This window comes from Siniperca chuatsi, linkage group LG8 (genome assembly GCF_020085105.1).
Source record: "Siniperca chuatsi isolate FFG_IHB_CAS linkage group LG8, ASM2008510v1, whole genome shotgun sequence".
Lineage (NCBI taxonomy): Eukaryota > Metazoa > Chordata > Actinopteri > Centrarchiformes > Sinipercidae > Siniperca > Siniperca chuatsi.
This window is the reverse complement of record NC_058049.1, coordinates 9,876,218-9,898,922: the sequence shown is the minus strand read 5'-3', so window position 1 is coordinate 9,898,922 and position 22,705 is coordinate 9,876,218. Positions and strand designations below refer to the sequence as shown.

General features: G+C 38.1%; 1 protein-coding gene across 9 annotated transcripts in view; it reads left to right on the top strand.

Annotated features, from left to right (window-relative positions):
• LOC122880316 (ecto-NOX disulfide-thiol exchanger 2-like) overlaps positions 1-22,705 on the top strand; it is a 171,513-nt gene that overhangs the window by 122,286 nt on the left and 26,522 nt on the right. For all 9 annotated transcript variants that reach the window (XM_044205332.1, XM_044205329.1, XM_044205325.1 and 6 more), the window contains 5 exons: positions 2,754-2,960; positions 5,522-5,755; positions 9,171-9,383; positions 17,825-17,931; positions 22,181-22,301. In XM_044205332.1, coding sequence (XP_044061267.1) covers positions 2,754-2,960; positions 5,522-5,755; positions 9,171-9,383; positions 17,825-17,931; positions 22,181-22,301 — 882 coding nt within the window. The remainder of the gene's footprint in view (positions 1-2,753; positions 2,961-5,521; positions 5,756-9,170; positions 9,384-17,824; positions 17,932-22,180; positions 22,302-22,705) is intronic.

Sequence of the window (22,705 nt, the reverse complement as noted above, 5' to 3'; positions counted from 1 at the left end):
GTCCTCACGTGTTGATGTGCATGATTTTATAGATTTCTTATACATGTACACATCGCTTATGGGATTGCTTTCTTGACAATTCCCAGGATCAGCAGATAAATTTATTAGTAGCTTAGCATTTGAATTCATCCTAAAATTGGTTTGCTTTGCTCTCTCACCACAAACCGAACTGCAGAGTTTGAAGGATGGCTTTCACACCAATGTACAGTAAATAAAACCAAAAAAATAGGCAAATGCGCAAGAGTCTGAAGTTTGAACTGTACCATACTGAGCTTGATTAATAAATGGAAAAGTTATTTTCTTAAAAGCACCGTAACTTATCCTCAAAGCCAAAATTTTACCCGAGCACCCCTTGCATTAAATGTTCAATTAATAAAAAAAACAGCAAAAAATGGATTTTACTCTTTCCTAACCTTAGTAACACCAAACTTGAGTTAAGTTTTATTCCATCTTTTCTAGGTTAAATAACAGTGCTAACATCAAGGCCCAGATGGTTTAGCATCCATCAATTTCCCAGTTCTCTCTGTGCAGACTTAACCAGTCACTCCCATCATCCATGGACGCCTGATCTTTCTGAGATTAGATCAGTCAACATTTATCTTTGTTCATTCAGTAATGTCCTTCATGCTTCTGACCATCGGCACGAAAGGATCAACCTCTCTCTGACCAGAAGAATTTGATTTTCATGCAAGGGATGGCGTGACGCGATTATCTCTGTAATATAAAAATGATTCAAGCATTTTGTTCCATATTATCACTTATCATTCTATATCTCCATCTTGTTAAGGTCACAGAGAAATCTTTCTCCTACTGTACATCTCATCATTATCTCATAATCATGTACAGTAAGCTTACTTCACTGAACCATTGGCTAGCTCGTTACTGTAGTGAGCAGGGATTTGGTTTTGTTGATAACTGGCCTTCTTTCTGGGGCTGCCCCAACCTTCTGATAGCAGACAGACTTCAACCTACTAGAATAGGCGCTGCTATTTTATCTAGGGATATCCTATATTCCTGCTTATAAATTCTGATAAAACTGAGATGCTGGTCATTGGCCCTGCTCGACATAGACACCAGTTTGATCAAGTAACAGTAACTCTCAACAATTGTGTGATTTCTCAAATTTTGACAGGCAAGAATCTTGGTGTTAAGTTTGAGCTTACCCTCTCTTTTGATCAGCACATTAAAGACATCACCAAGACTGCCTTTTTCCACCCTGCAACATAGCTAAAATTAAAATATTTTCTGTCCTTGGCTGATGCAGAAATCCTAATTCACGCCTTTGTTTCATCTAGATTTGAATATTCTAATGTTTTGTTGTCAGGCCTGCTGCGTGCCAGCACTAAAAGGTTTCAAATGGTTCAGAATGCTGCAGCTAGAATCTTAACTAAAACTAGAAAATTTGACCATATTACACCAATTTTAGATTCCCTTCATTGGCTCCCTATCCATGTCAGATCAGAAATCATAAATGGGCTCGCCCCTTCATACCTGTCTGATCGCCTTATAGTCCATCCTGTCTGTACCCAGAGCTCTATATTATTGTCATTCTGATTCCATGTCTGTCTGTCCTCGAAGAGGGATCCCTCCTCTGTTTCTCTTCGCAGGTTTCTTCCTTTTATTTCCCTGTTAAATATTTTTTTGGGGAGAGTTTTTCCTTATCCGAGTTGAGGGTTTAAGAATAGAGGGTGTCGTATCCTGTACAGATTATGAAGCCCCTTGAGGCACATTTGTGATTTGTGGGCTATTTAAATAAAATTGACTTGACTTGACTTGACTTGACTTTCTCTGGTAACCTTTCAGTATGATTTATTTATTTTTTTATTTTTTGGTTTCTGACAGCAGATTCCTCTGCCTTATAGCATGTTATGAGAAGGTGGGAAAACATGTGGAATTAAATACACCACAAATGTCAAGAAGAAACACTTTCAGAGGAACAAACTGTAGATGCCATTTCACTTGGTTCCTCCTGTTACATTCTTTATAGCATCCAATTTTCATTTGTGTAATGTAGAGTCATTTTCAGGCACTCAGTTTCATGCATTTGATGGCCATGTTACAGTGTTAAATGACGTGTCCTTGACTGGCTGAGGGAGAGAAGAGACATATTCATGATAACCTCTGCTGTTTTAGCCTCATACTAAAACTTTTTATATGTTTTCATAAGGCTGTTTCAGGCTTTTTCACTCGCTGGACTGAAATTGGAAAGCAGACTGAATTCATATGGCTTTACTCAATATAACCCTGAAATATTCTGATGTACAGATGATCAAAAATTGGAGTTGTTGTTCAGTTTTGCCTCAAAAGCGTGGAAAAGAAGGCAAGATGGATTATTTCATTAGTATTTATTCTGATTTCTCTTTCTTAGAAGTTCTTAGAATCTGATTGTGAAAATTATTTAAATGATTCAAATTGATTTTCTTGATTTTTGGACTTTGTAGTATTGTGTGAAAATGGCATTCTGGATCCAGCTTATATGAATTTTTAGTGTCTTGTAAGCCCATGCAGGCTGGGTATAGTTGTATGTATGACACAATAATAAAATGATTTATTCATTCATTCATATAACATCACTTACAAACAAGAATTTGATCTTTCTTATTGATTAAAACTGGCTTAAAACGGATGTTGTAGCTTCAGTGATTGAGTGCCAATCAACCAGCTGTAATTTTGTGTTTTCAGTGGATTTCCTGAAGCTGTACCTTCAATTGCAATCATTTTGTCTCTTTTCTTTCCTTCTCCATGTTTGACAGACCTTCCGCCTCCAGCCACCAGGGAGCGCCCTCCAGGGTGTAAGACGGTATTTGTCGGTGGTCTGCCCGAGAACGCCACTGAGCAGCTCATCGTGGAGGTCTTTGGACAGTTTGGGGATATTGCTGCCATCAGAAAGAGCAAGAAAAACTTCTGCCATATTCGATTTATTGAGGAGTTCACTGTGGACAAGGCTCTCCTCCTCTCTGGTAAGGTATCTTCACTCCAAAATCAGTGTAAACTCTTATTCCCCAGTTTATACGTAAAAAATATCCCATCCTGTGTGATATTTCATCTTTTTATTAGAAAAGGAACGATTTATGTCACCAATAATGTTTGTGGTTTTTCTGCCAAATCCTCACTGCTGTGCAATGAAACCCCCAACAAATCCCCAACCTTGTTTTTAGGTATGTATTGGTTTACATAAAGGTCAGAGGATAACAGCTTGCTTTCTTACTCGCCTGGACGATATTGAATCTGTAGAGACCTCCTGTATTGTCAGTCTACTGCTATCAGTGCACCCGGCCCTTTCCCAGTGCACCGGCACTCCTTCACCTCAGGTGGAGGAAGAATGATGAGCTGTTAACCTTTACTCTGATGGAAATGAAAGGACTGATATCTATCACTCAGCACTACAATTGTCCAGCCTCACACATTCATTCAGGACCATTTGACAGATGGATAAATAGATAGGGGCATGGATGGACAGATAGATGGAAAGTTTGCTGCACTCCATACAGATTGTTTGGACTTGAACAACACTGGATATATAACTAAGGGAACAAGAGAGTCATGCAGCTCTGGAAACCAGAATAGCACAAAATGAATAGACTCTTGCTATTATATCAGTCATGATCCTTTTTTTTGTAAATATGCATATTTACCATTTGTGCCATCTCTTACTGTATATGAACTAAGCTGTATTTTCTACGTCTGTGGCTATGTCATAATTATTGACCATGCTGGCTGGCAGCTGCATTGGCCTAACTAGTACAATTACATCACTTTGAATATATACAGCTGCAGCTTTGTCAGTGTTACCTCATGTATTTTATGGTCCTAATACATTTTGTTCTTCTCTCCTTTATTATGTAAATGGAGTAAATTAGCTGCAATTTAACAGGTCAAAAGCCTAGTGCACCCTTTAATTGTAAAATATTCTCTATCATAAAGGATTAATGAAGATTTGTGAACAAATATACAGTAGTAGGTAGGTACAGTAGTACCAATAGTCTTGTCTTGTCTTATCTTATCTAAATGCAGTCAGAATCACAGTCATAATGTTTTGTCAGGTTCATGTTAAACAGTGTCATTACTACCCCACCAAGTAGTCTAACAATTTCTTCATTATTCAGTTATTGACTTAGCGCTATAGTATGCATCTTGACTCACACCTGCTTTATCAATTTTTACATATATATTAGTCACTCTTACAGGGTCACACCACCGGACAAATGAATTTGCTCACATTTAAAATCTTTCGGCCAATGGGATACTTCTTTAACTGCTCCTTGAGAAGAAGAGGTCTCTCTGTTCGTCATGTGACACCAGCTTATGATTTCTTTTTTAAATGTTATCTCCATCCAGCAGCTTCTCCTGCACAGATGCCTAAAATCTCTCCATGTAAATTGCTGGCTATATATTCCCTCTTCACAAAGCTCATTTCAAACACCAGCCACTGCAATAATACCCTCTGCATTATTTAATGTGCATGTGTGTGTGTCTGTGTGTTATTTAATCTCTACCTCTTCCCTACCGTAAGACTGGAGCTATAAGTCCATATATTAGCCAGATGACAGACCTGTGTAGCTTTCTCATAAATACTACTTTCTATACACCATGGCCTCTTCTCCCAAAACACACACGTACACACACATTCACACACAGTTACACATTACAGCAGTCTCGGCACACCGAGGTCTCTCTGTATGAAATATTGAATCCAACCGAGAGCCAGGGAGAGAAGACACGAGAAACATCCCAAAACTCACACTCATGTCTTTCTTCTGCTGGCACTGACATCCAACTTGATCTCCTTTTTCCTCCAATGAGAATGTGCGTTCATATGTATTTGGAGGGAATGCTGGCCCAGGGCTTTTTGAGCTTGTTTCCTGGTTTTTGACTGCAAACTGTACTGTAAACACCCCAGCCTCTCAAAGTTCATTCAGACCAATCAATTAACAAAACAAGTGTGATTGCACTTCACACCCACACACAGGCAGTGGAATAAGCTTTGAGTGTCAGGTGGGAGGCAGTGTTGTGATCCAGGGCTGTCACGTTAGTGTGCCACACTCATGTACATACAGAGTGAAAAGCTCAGGTGACTTGCTCAGCTTTTGTCTAAGTATCGGTCTATACACCTGGAGTGTAGCTGCAATAACAGGACACATAAAGAGAAAAAAGATGATGTGTAGATCAGGTTGTTCCTTCCTATCTGAAGGAAAATGAGGAGAAGTTGATCAATTTAACCTTGTCAGATGTGTGTGACCTGTGTGTGTGAATGTACCCTTTCCTCTTCCTATGTGTGTATATCTGCCTATTTGTGCTTGTCATTCTTATCTCTATCTATACTGTACATCTGAATCAGAGTAGGTGTTGATAGAAAGTCATATTTCACACTGTTGCCACTGTCATCCAATCAATTAAATGTCTCAGCTATCTTCCATGTCCTCTGTTTTCTCTCTCTCTCTACAGGACCTCTTTCTCCCCAGGCTGCACCTTTTTCTTAATTTGTCTCATCTCCTCTCAAACCTCACCTTCCTCTCCCCAGGTTACCGTATTCGTTTGGGCTCCAGCACAGACAAAAAAGACTCTGGTCGTCTCCACGTGGACTTCGCCCAGGCCAGAGACGACCTCTATGAGTGGGAGTGTCGGCAGCGCATGTTGGCAAGAGAGGAGAGGCACCGGCGCAAAATGGAGGAGGACCGCCTCCGGCCGCCCTCCCCTCCTCCCATCGTCCACTACTCTGAACACGAGTGTAGTGAACTTGGAGACAAGATCAAAGGTTGGTAGACAAACATGGAACATGCACACATGAGAGTACTTACAGTATGTGATCACAGTAGCCATTTCAAATTAGGGCTACGATTAACAATTGTTTTCATTTTTTACACCCATACAGAACATATAAAAGCAGCAAATCCTCACATTTAAGAAGCTGGACCCAGTAACAATTTGCCAATGTCATTAGTCATGCAATAGGGATGGCAATGTCAGTTGGTCGCTCCACCACTTAAGTCCAGACTGGAATATCTCATCAACTATTGGAGGGATTGCCATGAAATTTGGTTCAGACATTCATGTCTCCCTCAGGCTGAATTATAATTACTTTGGTGAAATTTTAATCTGTCCAACAGTTTGGTTTATGATTGAATTCTTGCAAAGCTATGAACATTCCCATCAGCCTCAGCCTACTTTGCTGTGCCAGCTCCCATTGAAAATGAATGACTCCTGGCAGCTTTTGTAGCTCATGAAGCTTCTGGTGTGAGCGCACAGTAAGGGCTTGTGCTTTGCTCGCGTAAATGCAACCCAAAGCGTATTTTTACTATAGTGATTGTGTGCCATGCCAAAATATGGACAACACTGTGCCTGAACACGTCCTGTGTAGACAAAGTGCTGCTGTTCTGCTTACATGCTACTTTTGCTACGTCTCCTGTGTAGACAATGTTAGTTTGGTTGCTTGATAATTAAATGACTTAAACGATCAATGGACTATCGCATAATGAACTAATCTCTTTGGCTATATAATAAATAACTTAAATCTTTACCAGTTGAAAATGTAATCTGGTGCAGAACATTCAGACATCATGTAGGGATGAAAATATGTTTAAGTTGATTCTAAATTTATTTAGAGCCAGCAGCGACAGTAATTTAAACACACTTGACATTTCATCAAGTGTTCCTTAGTGTCTGCAGACTTTTTCTCATTTGAGTGTCTTATACGTCTGCTTCTTACTTAGAATTCAAAGTGACTTGATACTTGTTAATCATTCTTCTTGACTGCAAGGAGTTGTACTATAATTTGCAATATTTAAATGCTCTGAACTTGAGTATAGTTCCGATCAGTGTTCAGAGCACATATAAGGAGAGGGTGGGCTGAAGGGGCCTCTGGGATGTGAGACTATCTTGTTCAGCCTGGTGGATTCTTAATGCAATCAAACATCTGTGACAAGAGATTCCTTGTTGATCCCCAGTGACATTCCTGTCCTTACCCTTCCCTCTTTACATGTTACATTAAGCTAGGAAGGCACTCGCCCTAGAATAGCACAACAGATGCACTGGGTCTGGGGTATTGGTCATTTTTGGGTATAGATGCGTTGCCTCTTTATGCAGATACCTGATGTATCTGCCAATTGACCACTTAACAACCATTCTCATCTATTTGTCAAATTTGTGGAGGAAAGGTAAATTTCCTGAACTTCACCCATTTTCTAGTGATTGGAAAAACTTCTATTTGATTGCTCAGTTAACACATATTTTGGAATGTGTTTGAATAAAGAAATACAAGCATGGCAGAACAAAATTAATTGAGAAAAGTCAGTGGACTATTTCACACGAAAATTATATTTTTGCTTAATTGCAGCACCATTTACTGAGATGTTTCAGAGATTTAGAGCAAGTGTATTTTTCTTACAACTGTTCACAGAGCTTCTTGGGGTTGACTGTGTTTAAGCAATGATACTCTTTGCAGTGAAACTGTATCTTTTTGTTTGGTAAAATTGTTATGTTCTGTGTTCTGTATTTATGTATTTCTCATAAACCAAGGTAATACATTCTTACTGTATATTTGAATTTGTGTATTTATGTTCAGGTAATGCCTAAGCTGAAGACCCATTAAATGAGAATCCCAATCTCTCTGGCCTCTGGCCATTGTCAATGATCGAATACCACTAATATTCCTCCAGATTGTCCATTAATAATGCTGCTGCAGGGAGCCATGTATTATGAGACCTAAGTCTGCCTATTAACAAACAGGAACACCTCAGGGATTCATGAGATAACACCTTCATTCAATATCTGTAGCTGTGATAGATCATCATTCATGCAAGCCGTCTGATGGACCCCACCGTGTGTTTGTGCGTGTGTGTGAATGTATGAGTGTGTGTAGTTGAGAGCGACAGAGAGAAATTGAGAGCATCTGCAGAACCCGGCTTAAATAAATATAAACCTCCCCAGCTGCTCAATCTGTTAAGACACTAAGTAATGTTTATGTGTGCACATGATACATGTGCACCACTCTGTGTGTGTGTGTGTATATGTGTGTATGTTGTGGAGGTCTGAGGCAGTGTGTTCTGTGCTGACGTCTGTGTGTGGGAGCGTATTCTCTCCTATGCTCCTCTGAGTTGTAAGCAGCACAGCGAGGCAGCAGAGGACAGGACAGCCACAGTGGAATAACAACAATAGAAATCAATAAAGTCTCCTGACATCATCTGATTATTCACCAGACTAAGCAGGAGTACTGCTAAACAACCTACACTTTGTAAACAGCAGCTATATAACACAGTGTTCACCTTTTATGTAGACATTTGGCAAATGTTGTTTACCAAAGGTATTTATAGAAAAGACGGGAGTTGATTGATTTCAAAACTATTCTTCTTATTTAACCTCCTGCTCTTTTATGTTCAGCATACAGATATGATCATTTTTCTTCCCAATCATCTATTTAATCTGTCTTGTTCTTTTCTTGCCAAAGATGACAGTAAATTCTTGAAGTTATTTTAATCTCATCATCTTTATGTCCTCATTCTTTCCTCCCAGACACTCCTGCGTGCGACCTGGAGACAACCCAGCACACAACTCGAATAGATGTTGCTAAAGCAGCTTGTAGAAACATTAAAATAATGCACAGACCTTAATTGAATTTAATTTTTATGTGAATGCAGAGATTGGATTTGAGCTGAGAGTTGAGCTGATTTTTGCTACTTTCCTTCTTTTATGAAACACTTTTATTGCGTGTAAATTGTGAAATGTATGCACAATAAAATTGTTGATGTTGATATTGAACTTGTTGCCTCCTGCATGTCCCTGATCATCAAATGCTTCCAGAGTAAATTTGCAGAAGCAGCTTTTGCTCCTGGTGACCCTAAAGTTTTATCCAGCCAAAAGAGGACAGAACTCTTCTGTCCTCTTTTGGCTGGATAAAACTTTAGTTGGCAGATGCTGTTTTGCTTTTGTACTTGTGGTATTGATTTTGGCCACATTTCTTTCTCTCCTTTCCTGCCTTTTTACTTTCTACTTTCCTCCTATATTGGTCAAATGAGTTTGTAAAGGCAGCACTTTTTTTTAACTTTCTTATGTAGACTCCTTTCTCCTTCACACTACTTCTGCCTAGATGACAGTAAATATACTTTTCATCTTACCACACTCACATTGATCCAGACTCTTGCTCTCTCCACCTTGCCTCCTCCCTTTTTCCCTAGATGACAATAAGTTTCCTGAATCAGTGCGTGTGCTCTTGACCTGGCTAGAACGAGGCGAAGTCAACCGCAGGAACGCCAACAACTTCTACTCCATGATCCAGTCCTCCAACAGCCACATCCGCCGGCTGATGAGCGAGAAGAGTCAGCATGAGAAGGAGATGGAAGAGGCCAAAGACAAGTTCAAGACCGCGATGGCCACCTTACTAGCTCAATGTGAGTCCTCTCTGTCGTGTAGTGCATGTACATGTAGTTTCAGGATGGAAATAGCCAGGTCACTAGCTTAATGTGAGTTTATACCATACTTAATATATTCTACAACGATTTTGGGGGCAGGAAATGTTAAAGGTATAATATACCTTCATAGAACTTGTATTATTTGTTATAAACCTTTTTTAAAGAGATTTTTAATTGCAATTTACATTTTTAAATGTAATGCAGCACACACAGGACAATACAACTCATGTTCACATTCCCTTCTGCCACTCCCACATACATTTACCTGCAAGAAATTCATATAACATCACCAACACCAACATTATTAACAATACACAATTCAAATCAGTGAAAGCTTCTTTGCAAACAGCATAATCTTAAATGAAACGCCTTTCAAACACACACACAAAAAAAAAAACGGGTGCACATGCTTATGTAAAACAGGAAACTCAGGAAAGCTGCCATGAAGGCTTTGACCGCCATGACTGCCAAACTGTGAGTCACGTATACTATTATTACATTGAATGTCTTTTATACCCCCTGTCTGGGTTGCTGAATCCAACATGTTAAGCATCACAGAAATACAATATATTCAGAGGGGACATGCTTTATATTCACCAACTAATTTTTCCTTTATGATTTTCAGTAATGTTGGATTTTACTTTATCTCCAATCTAACTCCAGAAATAACACTTACTGGCGATGAACACCATACCATGTACACTGTAGTCAGAAATGTTGTTGCTTTTGTTTCTGCTTGACTCGTCATGAAAGCTTGACCAAAATCTTACCAGGTCCTGAGTTAGCAAATTGTGTCTTAAATGTCAAGTGTGTAGGATTTAGTGGTATCTAGTGGTGAAATTGCAGTTTGCAACCATTTGAATACCACTCACCTCACCCTTGCCTTCCAAGCATGTAGGAGAAACTATGGTGGACTCTTTCAGTGCGTTTCTCTCGATGACACATACATGCACTCTGTAAACAATTTCTCCTATGTCACAGCCCCCGGGGACTAGCGCCCCATCCTACAGAATTTACCATTCAGTTAGTGCTTTACTAGTAACAGGTGCAATCGACCACGCTATGCTGCAGTAATTCCCATGAAACTCTGCAGTCTGCTGTTTTATCACAGGTTACCGCTCTATACACGGCATATCAAATGCTCAAATACCCACAGAGAAATACCATGAGATAAATACGCTCTTACACACAAGGGCTTTCTCTCTCACACATACACACAGAAAGCGAGAAATACTTTACATTAATGATAAATATAATAAGGTTTTTTGCAGAGTAAAAAAGTTCTAGGAGCAACTGAACTTGTAAAAGCTTGGCAAAAATAAACTTGATACAGATTCTATCCTTGTGATGGCAGATGTAAGATGGATTATTTTTAAAATCAAAATGTTTTAATTCAAGCTCACAAAAATAAGTCCACTGTAATGGCTTGAGCCACACCTTCAGTGCTTCTACTTCTACTGCTGCTGTCTCTAGCTACAGCAAAGGCACTGGCCGTTTATGAGTCATAGACATCACTAAACAGATTTGAAGTTTATATTATATAATTTGCTGTTATGGAGATGGTGGTGGAGAGCATTGTCTTACACGTTGGTCCAAAATCTTCCATAGGTGTGAAACTAGGTTGAGATCTGGTAACTCTAAAGGCTGTAGCATTTTATTCACATAATTTTCAAACTCACCAAACCATTCATTGAGCCCTGGTGCACGGAAGCATCTGCATTTGATGTTTCTCCAATCTTTTATTCAGGTTTCTCCTTTCATTTGTCCCTCGTCTGTATGTTGTAATTTAGCTGCTGTTAGAATGTAATTATTGATTCTTATAACATTGACCAGGTCAGAATTTGAACAGAATTTGTTCTCATTTACCTTACATGGTTATGTAAAGTCTAATAAATGAATAGCTAATGAATGGCTAATGAATAGCTAGCTATGTAGGAAGATGACGCCCCCACTCTTAATGCGAAACAGCTGTCAGTGGGCACAACACCAGACCTAAATTAATCGCTAAATAAATCTCATATGTGGGCGGAGATTCAGAGGTTTAGAACCAGACTATGTAAGCACTGTCATTCATGATAAATGAATTGCCTAATTTCTCTGATGCTTTATGTCCTTTAGTTATGTCTGGCTATGTTTGTGTTTTTTTTCTATCTGCTGTACTCAGGTCTCTCTTGCAAAAGAGATCTTGATCTCAATGAGATTACCTGTTTAAATAAAGGTTGTATATATAAATGAGGGAATATCTTGTGGCAGAGGTGTTCATCCCTCTAATAGAGTTCCACAGACTTGGCCAGGAGCACTGGAGCTGTTCTGGAGGCTGGTGGTGGCCTAATTCCATGCAAAGATACTTCATATTGGATTTTCCTTTAATTTGTCATCCATCTGTAGTAATAACATTGTAACATAGTAAACTATAAAGGCAGCGGTATGAGCAAAAAATTATTGGTTACCTTTAGAGATTATAGTTACAGTAGTAAAAGAAAATGAAATGAATCACACTATATCATATTTGCCATCTCTTGACATGCTTAAATGCACGTTTTTCTGTTTTTCTGACACTTCACCATCCCTACAATAGCCCCTCTAAAAATAAAGTAACAATATTCCTACTGCCTATAATTGGAAAGGCATTTAAGTCTAATGAAAGTCTATTTTACTATACAATGTACTGTATGTATAAAACACTCATTATTATTACATAAGATATAAGATAATGTTCTGTGTTGTATGTATAATGTATGAAGAAATATTTGGGGAGTTCTTTTCTCTTTTATCTTTTGCATTCATTCAGATTGTTTATCTTTATGTTACAATGTCTTTCTGAACTACTTCTACACTCAATGTTACTCAACACAGTGTTCCCCTTTTTCCATTTTATCTGACGCATTACAATGCATTCAACATGTATGACAAGGCACAACAAACCATGAATGGTGAGTTGAATGTCAGAAAACAACAATAGTGAGACCAGGCCGTCACTGTGCTGCTCTGTTTGATGCATATTTAAAAGCTTGCTTGTACTGATATCTACATGCGTTGTATTGGCTTCAAAAGGGTAGACTGAAGCGGGTTACAACCTCCTAGGACTTTGCTTCTCTCTCATTGTATGTCTCTATTTCTCTCTGTCAGTCACCTTCACTCTCTTTCTTTCTGTGTTTCTCTCTCATTAAAGGCCACCACATCCAACACAATAATCTATACAAACACTTATTTCTATTCATGAGTTTGTCTTTCGCTCGCCGTAGTTCCACCTATGCAAATGTCAACAGTGAGATTGGTCTCCCATGAGGCGGTTTTTACACACCGGTGAACAAAAGAAGCATCCATATTTACCAGGATACTGTTTTGTCAGAGGTCCTGACTGCCATCCAAGGACACATTATTCACACTTCTGTCACACTGAATAAAATTACCTTTATTGAAAAGCTCAAGACATTGTCCCCGTTTTGATTATTTATTTTTTTAAATTAGTTTCAATTTACAAAACACGTGATACAGAAAAATTACTGGCCACTGACAGCTTTGAGATTTTCTTTAAACCTGGAACCAAGCCAACCAACTACGAGATTAATCGTGACCATAAAACATTTGAGCAGAAAACATAAAAAAAAGGCTAGTAGCGCGCGAACGATAGTAGCGCGCTTCTTGAATTTAACCTTTGTCATCATTCTAGTGTTGTGGTTATTCTCTAAAAGAAAGGGAAATCATGGTTGCCCTCTGGTAAATGTAACGTAAACAAATATAGAGTTCAGTGGTAGCAGCTAACTCACTAAACCTGTTGTAAGTTGTAAGTGTGTAAATAAAGTTTTTTTTTAAAAGTTCACTAGCTGTTCGCGTTTGCTGATTTGCGTTCGCTGGTGCTGTAAACATTTCCATGGTAACAGCAATGGTCCACCAATCAGAGACATCGCTTACATTTAACACCTAAGGATTGTGAAAACATGTTTTTCTTAAAACAAGGTTGATTTCATGCAGACTTGTGGCTTCTACAGGAGCATATACCATCGTTTCACAATCTCATAGCTCGTGGTGAGTCTACTTTGGACGGTTACGACATTATGGCTGATAATCAAATCCTCTATTCAGAATATGAATGGGATTTTCACTTCTGGAACCTCACTGTTGAGCTCTATATTTATTGATAATCATCATGCAATTAATATTCAATGATGCATTTCATTTGTAATTGACTTTGTCTCTACGTACAGAGCAAAGCTGGGTTTTCGTGTTTTCATCACTTCTACCCCAAAGTCTGCGGGGAATGTTAAGTTGTTAAGATACACTGTTCTTGACAAGACAGCATACTTCACACAGTGAGTATTTTAAAAAGTAAAATGCAGCCACAAAGTACCTGTTACTGGTATTCAGTTTGCTTGTAAAACAACAAAAATCTAGTAAAACAATTATAAAGATGTCATTAGTCGAACAGAGTCTGAAATCCCCACTCTGTACATCTTTCCAACATTGGGGTTCATTCTTTACAGAACCATTTCGGTCACTTTCCATGTGAACATGCATAGCAAGACAATGAAGAAATTTTGCGGCATTATCGCCATATTTAAACGATTATTGCAACTCTTCCCTCTCTGTGATGGCTGGCTTTCCCCCAACCTTCAAGTGCTGCTGTTCAGCACAGCTATACACAGTTTTGCCTTTGGACAAGGTTGCACAAACTAGTCCATTTCGAGCATACCCCTGCCTTAAACAAGCTTTAAATTATGTCTGCTATAGAGCTGCCTGTTTGAAGACGCTCCACTTATGAAAGGCTTCCAGTAAGACATTTGATCCACAACAGACATAGCCGTGGCGCAACCAGAACGCAGCCGCATCCAGTAGACGTCATTACGTACTATTGTGTAATTTATTGTATACATTCATATGCTGTGTACTGGTTGCAGATGTTTCACACCTTCCTTTAAATATAACTGAATTTTATGGACCATCTACATCGCAAACAATTTTAACAGGTGGGCTAAGTTGGATTTCTACCATCACTTGGTTAGCTGACAACATTTCTTGCCCCCAAAATCACAGAAAGCAAGCATTAACCATCACAGGAGTTCTATATATTGGCACCACTCACGGGCTGTCCCAGACCTGCCACTGCTTCTAAGGCATTCCCTCATTTGATAAAGTGCTGGCTGCCAATTTCACACCTGTTTCTGCTAACTGGTCAGGGAATACGAGACCTTATAGTTGTGTCCCTGTTATTAGGGAAAAACGAAAACCTGACCAGGAGTGTTGCTACTACCACAGGATGTGCTGTGGGCCTAGCCACAGCTAGTTTCTGACATGTCTTGCCAGGCTTGACTGCCTTCCATCAAAAACACAGGGGAGATCTCCTGGGTGTTTCGCTCTCACCAAAGGGATTGTTTCACCACTCAGTGCTTCTGGAGAGGAGGAGGAAAAAGCCCAGTTAAAGCATCCTCTTCTTCTGTTGTCGGAGTTTTCCACCCATCTTTCTGCCATGGAAGAAAGGTTTCATGTTGGGTTTCGCCTGTCTGCCCCCTTCTGGCTGCAGCCAAGACCAAGGCATATCCCAACAGTAGGGTTGAGCATTAGTGCTGTATAAATACATTGGGAATCTGCAATTTGTTGGAGTTGGATTTTAGTTTGGTTTTTTTCACAGTGTTTTGGCCACCTAAAATCCTCAAATTAAATGATCTTAGTTGATGTCTCTTCCAGCTGACAGAATGTTTTCTAGCCTCTTACAACTAGCCAAGAGTCAATCTAAAGTAGTTTTGTCATTTCTAATTTATGAAATGGACCATTTTCCTGAGCAAATCCTCCTTGTGTTCTCTTCCCATACTTAAGTAAGTAAATTAAATTCAAATATTTTAAACTCCTATTTTAACTTGAAAAATATGTAAAATAATATGTAAAAAATATGTAAAATAAACAATACTGTGAAAAATGCTAATACTAAAAGTAAAAAGTAATATTGTAATAGTCTTACCATAAATCCTACTAATGCCAATGCTAGACTCTCTTATTTTCAAAGTTTTAAAGGGATATCAGTGATTGAGCCCCACAGCAGTGCAGAGTGAGCAAAATCTTATGTCAAAACAGTAACATGAATAGATACATACTTACATATATCATAGAACTGGACATATACCTCACGTATTTGCATATAAACACACATTTCAATATTTTAATTATGTTTACACATTTAAATTATGTTTACACATTAAAGAAAATAAATACTAAATGGTACAACCTTCTTTTTGGACTTTTTGTTATGTTATACCCCTACTACTAAGGGTACAGGTAACATTACCTCCTCCAAATGTGGTGACTGCCTGTGTCTGTAGAGACAAAGCAGTAGATTGCAAGTACTTACACAAATGGCAGAGTCACAGCCTTGCTCTATTCCTCCATTCCCCATTGACCAATGAGAGTAATCTGGGAATAAATGTATTATTAATACCGGCACCTAATATACACACACCTACTGTATCTTTCCAAGGCTGAACTGTAGTGTCTAATATACGAGCCTCTACTGTATATACACCCATAACACAAACGCAGGCATCTTTGAAGGAAATGGCAATATCAATACGCCATAATCTAGCCCACGGCTGATGCAGTCTTAACCCTGAACATATCGATAGTATACAAGATGCAGTGTGTGATGGTGACAAGATAGAGTTCTACAGCAAGCTTGTTGTTTTTATAATGTTATTGCATTCCTCTTTTGCTTTGTTGGCTTGGTTTCTATAAAAGTACTTTGATGCTGAAAACATAGTGTCCATTACAGATATGAGTATGATTTGCATAATTTTACTAGATCTTTGAAACAACAGATGTAACAAAAATAATGAGAAAGGAACTCACTGTATATACGGAGGTAATTATTTTAATTTGCTTTGGTCTACCCCATCACCATCATGTTACATTAGATAATAAGGCATCGGGTATGGAAAAAAACTTTCAATATGTCAAATATAATTTTGTCTTAAATGTCTCATGATATGATTTGTCTCTCCGATCTAAGTTGGATTTTCTCCTGTCTCTCTTCTGTAAGCCACATTATGATTAACCAGATTTGACAAAGGTGCATTTGAAAAAATATCAATTGATGTGGATCGTTTGTTGCCTTATTGTATGTGACAAACAATACCAATCACACACACATCTGCCTCTGTGAGTGTTGTTACAGAAATAAGACTTCACAGCACCCAACTGCAACATAATTTCATTTTTGGCTGGTAAACATTTCGAACATTGTGTCCTGTATATCAAATGTCTCATATTTCCTACATAGGATGTTGGTTCTTTAGTTTTCTCCTTTGCCTTAGGGAAAACAATAAACATGATGGAAGTGCTTTGTTTTATTTTCATCTGTTTTTTGAGTCAACCTACCACCTGCTAGTGCCAAAAACCCTGTAAGCTTAAATTCAATTTACACTGGAAGAACAACATCCTATTTTCAATTTTATGCCATAAAGCAGTCTCTCTTCACACCATAGAACAACAAATTTAGACTGAATCAAAATGTAAAATTTCGGTTTAGGGGCCAATAGATGCTGCTAATCTTTTCATTTATGGTCTTATCAAGTTACAGTACCCAATATTTAGAAATAAACATAAAAATGATTTGATAATGGTACACTTAGCATATAAAACAAAAAAATCCTAGAGTATGGTTTATTATCTGAAACATTCTCTTCCAATTAAACAAGTTCAGCTATCATTTTTCCTAAGCAACTAGGGATCTCTCTTGGGCCCTGCTATTAGAACCAATTTCATGAGAAAACAACAATTTCTATGTCTCCAATAATTGCACCATTTTAAGATAATAAGTGCTGTGTATAAATCTGTTGGACAGAGTATTAATTAATAGTGCATGCAGGCTAATAGGTGAAGAGAATTGCAAATCCTTATGTCAGTAGATGGTATGGAGCATAGAACCACAATGCAGTGAAACATGTTTGTTTCTCCTCTCCTTGCATTAATACCTCACTCTTCTATAAATTATATAATATCATTAAACTTTGAAGAAACCAAAGAATCCCGCACACAGTTTCTTCACAGTCAAGAGTTTTTGATCCTACGCACCTGTCAAGACGACTTTTTCGCATGTTAGAACTTTGCTGTAATAATATCATCAAAAGCACACACACCAAAACTGATCTGAAGACAAGATGAGGAAAATATATTTTGAATACGAGATTGAAGGTATTTACGACGTGGCATGTTTATGACAATGTCAGATGAGTTTAAAAATGCACTAAAATTAGTTTCAGTGGGACCCTCATGTGTCACACTATGTGGCAACATCAATATATGTGTAAATAATGACAAAAAAATGTTTCAATATTTGACACATGTCTGAAAGCTCATTTTTCCTCTGCTCCTTCCCTCTTCCCTCTTTCTTTTGCCCTTCCCTACATCTACACATTTCTTCCTCACCACAGTTGAACAGATTGTGTCTGTATTCCACGCTGCTTCCAAGCAAAAGGCATGGGACCATTTCTCCAAAGCTCAGCGGAAGAACCTGGACATATGGCGCAAGCAGATTGAGGTTGGTATTTTCATTTTCCTGTAACATTATTGAATTTTTTTATCGCTGCATGTATGTATGTAGCTGTATGTAGTTTTAGTAAGGACATATTTAGCAGTGATTTGATCAATACCTTTTGTACTTTAAAATGTTTTAAACCTTTTGCAGTCAAGTGCGGTGCTCCTGACTTTTTCCAAAGTGTGTTTTTGTAATAGTAAATTAGGAAAAAAAACAGTAAGGGGCCTAAAATTAAACCATGAGGAACTCCAAAGGGAGGAAGTTCAATCTATCGGAAGCTCTATTCCTGATGGAAACCTTTCCAAAATTCATGTGATCTTGCTGTTTTTTTTGTGTCAAAAAATCTCCATCTCCATCACATTTTCTGTTGCTTATGTATATATTAATTTGTATTTTTTGCATATGTGTAAACAATTAAAAATCAAATAAAAATATAGATAGGGAAATGGTGACGAAAGGTGTAAATGAAATAAATACATTCAGAATGCCATCACATTGCAGGCAGAATCTAGAAAATTTATTAATAACAGGTGTAAATGGAAATGCCTGTGATTTACAGATGTCATTATCCAGATAACATATCTGGATACAGATCGCATGTTATTACCAGCTGTAAATAGGTTCTTAAAGTCACAAGCCTCTGGATTTGGTCTCTGAGGGCTTCAATGAGCAGGTAATTTATAGTTGATGCCTCTCTGCTGCTCTAAATTGTCTCATCATCAGCTGCCTGCTGTCATATATGGACAGACACAAGAAAATAACTGAATTTTTGCATGGTTTGTTTGGGGCAGGAAACTGAGGTTATCCATCACATTTTTTTTTTTCAGAAACTGACAGGGCTTTGCTTTTTTCATTATTATTTACTGTCAGACAAATGCCACATTAATTATGGTGAAGATTTGTGTTTAATGGTGTCTGTGGTGTTTTTAATAGAGAGTGCAGCAGTAGGTGTAGATCTGATTGGTGAAGTCTGGATCTGTAAATATATAAAAATATCTGGTTGTTGATCTGTAATCAAGAAACCAAATAATTTACACACACAGTTTCCTGCACTCACACAGGCACTGCGTATAATGTGGTATATCCACACACAGACAACAGGGATCATTGCAAATCAAGCTTTGTCACAGCATGTTACTGAAACATTTTCTCTGCTGAATGTCAATGAGGCCCTGTTCTTTGTGAATATTCATGTACAGTATCAAAAGAGAATAGCATTCCTTCTGCTCCATCTTCTGCAGAACTATGAAAATGCTAATAACTTTCCAGAAATAGATCTATGACATTAGCGAGCATTCAGAACTGCTGCTGGTAGCTGTCCACATCAGAGTGTTGATACATTAATCACGCTTTACACTTTAACCCACGAATATTGATTTGCTGTTAGGCGGAGCACCATGCCTCTACACGTTGTTGTTAACTCCCCAGTTTAATGACCGTAGCCTTTGCATCAGAGGTTGTAGCACGCAGGGTGAGTGTGTGTTCAGTTCCCGATGTTTGTTACCGCTGCGGTTGAAAAGCCTCTTGTGTTCAACATAAGTGTAAATCAGCTCCTGAATTATTCTCGGTGCCTCAGTCAGGCTGAGTGTTGTTTCCATCACTGTATCTGTAATAAGACAAACTGCCTCACCATCTGCACACCAGACAGACTACAGCAGAAGTACGGCTATAACTCTATCACAACGCCATGGGTGACATGATTTATACTTGATATTTCTTTTAGTTGCCTAAATGAAGCAAATCAAAATCCAATAAGTCACTCTTTATATGTTTCTCTTCTTTTCTTCCCTTTCTCTATTCCTGTATGTAATGTTCCATCCTTTTATGCATGCTGTTTTCTTTAAATCAAAAAGTACCTCTACAGAGATAACTGTTTCATTCTCCATATCAAACATATATGCTTTGTTACTTTAAGGAAGATGCAAATTAAGTTTTTAACTACAGTACATGTAAAGTTTTTCTAAGGCATTTTAAGATGCTCAGTGACACTTTCCAAAGATGAAGAAAAAACGAGAGTATGCTGTTACATTAGGAAAACAGTAATAGTGAAAGATCATGACTGGAGGAGTATTGGGTAAATATACTATATACATACATGACATTTCCATAGCCTCAGGTGTAGTGTTTAGTGCTAATTAGCAAATGTTAGCATGCTAATATGCTAAACTAAGATGGAGAACATGATAAACATTATACCTGCTAAACATCGGCATGTTAGCATTGTCCTTGTGAGCATGTTAACATGATGATTTTAGCATTTAGTGCAAAGCACCGCTGTGCCTAAGTGAGAAGGTCCTCCCAAGAAAAAAGACAGCATCAGTCGTTTCAGCAAATCCCCAAAAACCAACATATGTTTAAGTTCAATTTTAAGTGACAAAGCCCTTCAGTGACTGTAGGAATTATGACTCTTTTCCATCTGGAGCAAATGAGGAAGTAGTGTGGCATTGTGATGTGGCCACAAAGTACATAGACAGAGGAGATCAGGGTAGATGGTTGGCACAGCAAAACATCAGACTTTAATATGGCAGACCACTGTTCGTTTCTTGTTTCTTACCGAGACTAAACACTGGCTTCTTTTATCCATGACCGCAGTTGTTACCTAATCTTATCCAAGTGGTTATTATTGTAACCATGACGACCTTTATCGTCATGGTTACAATAATAACACACACTGCGTGTATGTATCAATTTTTCAAATGGATGATGTTATTTTGACAACATTTGTAAGTTTGGTGATGGCTTGTGGAGAATCAGTTTTAGTAATATATTAGTGTACATGCTTCTGCTACAGAAGAAATCATCTGCACAGGCAAAATGTCATGTCTCTGCTTACTCTCACTAAGGCGAAAATTGTTGTGTCTTTTAAGGGATACCAGTTTTTCCTCCCCTTTGACATGGCACAGGAAATTGAAGTGGACAAAGTGAAAAGTAGAAGGTTGAGGAAGATAAATGTAGAGACGCAACCACCATTGCAGTTATTGCATGCTGTGCTTTCTGTGTTGTTATTCTACCCTTGGTTAGAAAATGTCTGAATTGTAATGTTTTTTTTTTTCAGTAGTTGTGAGTCACATATATAATAACATTAGAAAGTTTGTTTTTTTGTAATATTTTATTCAGGACTACTTTGAAACATTCTTGGATGCCATTTGAGGGGGTTCTCATTGTTAGACGTTAAATTCATGAAGGATTTCAGTGCTCTTTGATCTTTAGTTCTTTATCATGCTCAATAGCCTGTTTTAAATCCCACTGTCTTTTATCTGTTATATACTTTCACACTGCATTAATCAGAGTAGAAAGGCCTTGTGCCCTCCACTGTGATAATAGAACAGATGCACACTTAATTTGTGTGTGTGTTTCCATGTGTGTGTGCTTACCACGCCATAATAGTAAGGCTGGAGGTCGACGGGACAGTATGATCCCTCTGAAGGTGAAACTGTACCAGGCTAACAGTGTCCAAAGTGAACCCACTGGGCAATTTGACGTTGATTAGAAGTTTAATAGATGTCTATTATACGTTTATTTGTCTGTCGACAAATTAATTATTAAATTAGATAAAGGTTATTCAAGGTTGAAAAGTAAAAGTTTAGTAGACATCTAGTCTTAATGTAACTACTACGTAACACTGCATTGTGGGATATGAGTAAACAGAATCTGTATATATTACAAAAAACAGTTATGCAGTTATACTGTAAATGTGGGGGTGTGCAGTGCTTATATTAAGTATTTACAGGTTTTTATGCATTTTTAAAAGATGTAATTAAGTTTTTAAAATAAGGTCTAAAACTGGGCTATACGTAGCCAATAAATCCTGGTCTATATCAGAGCTAAAGCATAGAGGCGATGTTGAAATGACGTCTATTGCTCAGTGGGAAGATATGGCAAAATATTTTCACATTATTTGAAATAATTTTATCATGATTATTGTGGGAGTTTGGGGGTTAAACTTTACACTCTTACCACTTCCTTCCTCTGACAAATGCAGCATAAGCGTGTATGCATGTAGGATGGTGTCATTGACCCCACCTGGTCCAGATGTGTATGTGTATATTTAAAGACTACATGTTGAGCTGAAACCCTGAAGACACTAAACAGATGGCTGTCTGTGTTTGTGTGTATGTGTGTGTGTTTGCATGACTTTTGGCATTGGTTTGCACACGTTTTGTGGTATGAAATTGTTTTATGAGCAGTAGAGAAGGTATACAATATATCCACAATACAGATATTTACCTGCTACTGTTTCTGTGTTTTGCAGAAGATTAGAAACATGCACAATGAGCAGTTGATGGGCATCAGGGGAGAAGAGGAGATGGAGATGTCTGATGATGACATGGAGGATTCATCCGCTACCAACAGCAAAGACTCTGAGGACTCAGGTAAAAATATTTGGGCTGACACTAAACAGTGTACAGGTGTTGAATGAGGTGGGTACTTTGCCTCAGAGGATACTGTCACATACTATCCTTCCAGCCAATACTGTACATGTCAGTGATGTTTTGGCTAAAAGGTGAATATAATCACTACAATAAAGACTCCACTTTGTACTTTGATACACTGAGTGGCAGCAAAAATAACATTTGAACATGTTGTGTTAGCAAACTTCTAACAGTGTGCTGGTGGACATTAACTTGGGACACTACACCCAATGTTTCCATTTTAAAACCTCACAAATAGCAAGCTGAGCTGTGACTGGAGCCCTCTCAACACCATCCATAATTATTCTACTTTTTAATAGTTGTCAGTAGATCCTGCATTTATTTGTGTGTGACAATAGTGGCCA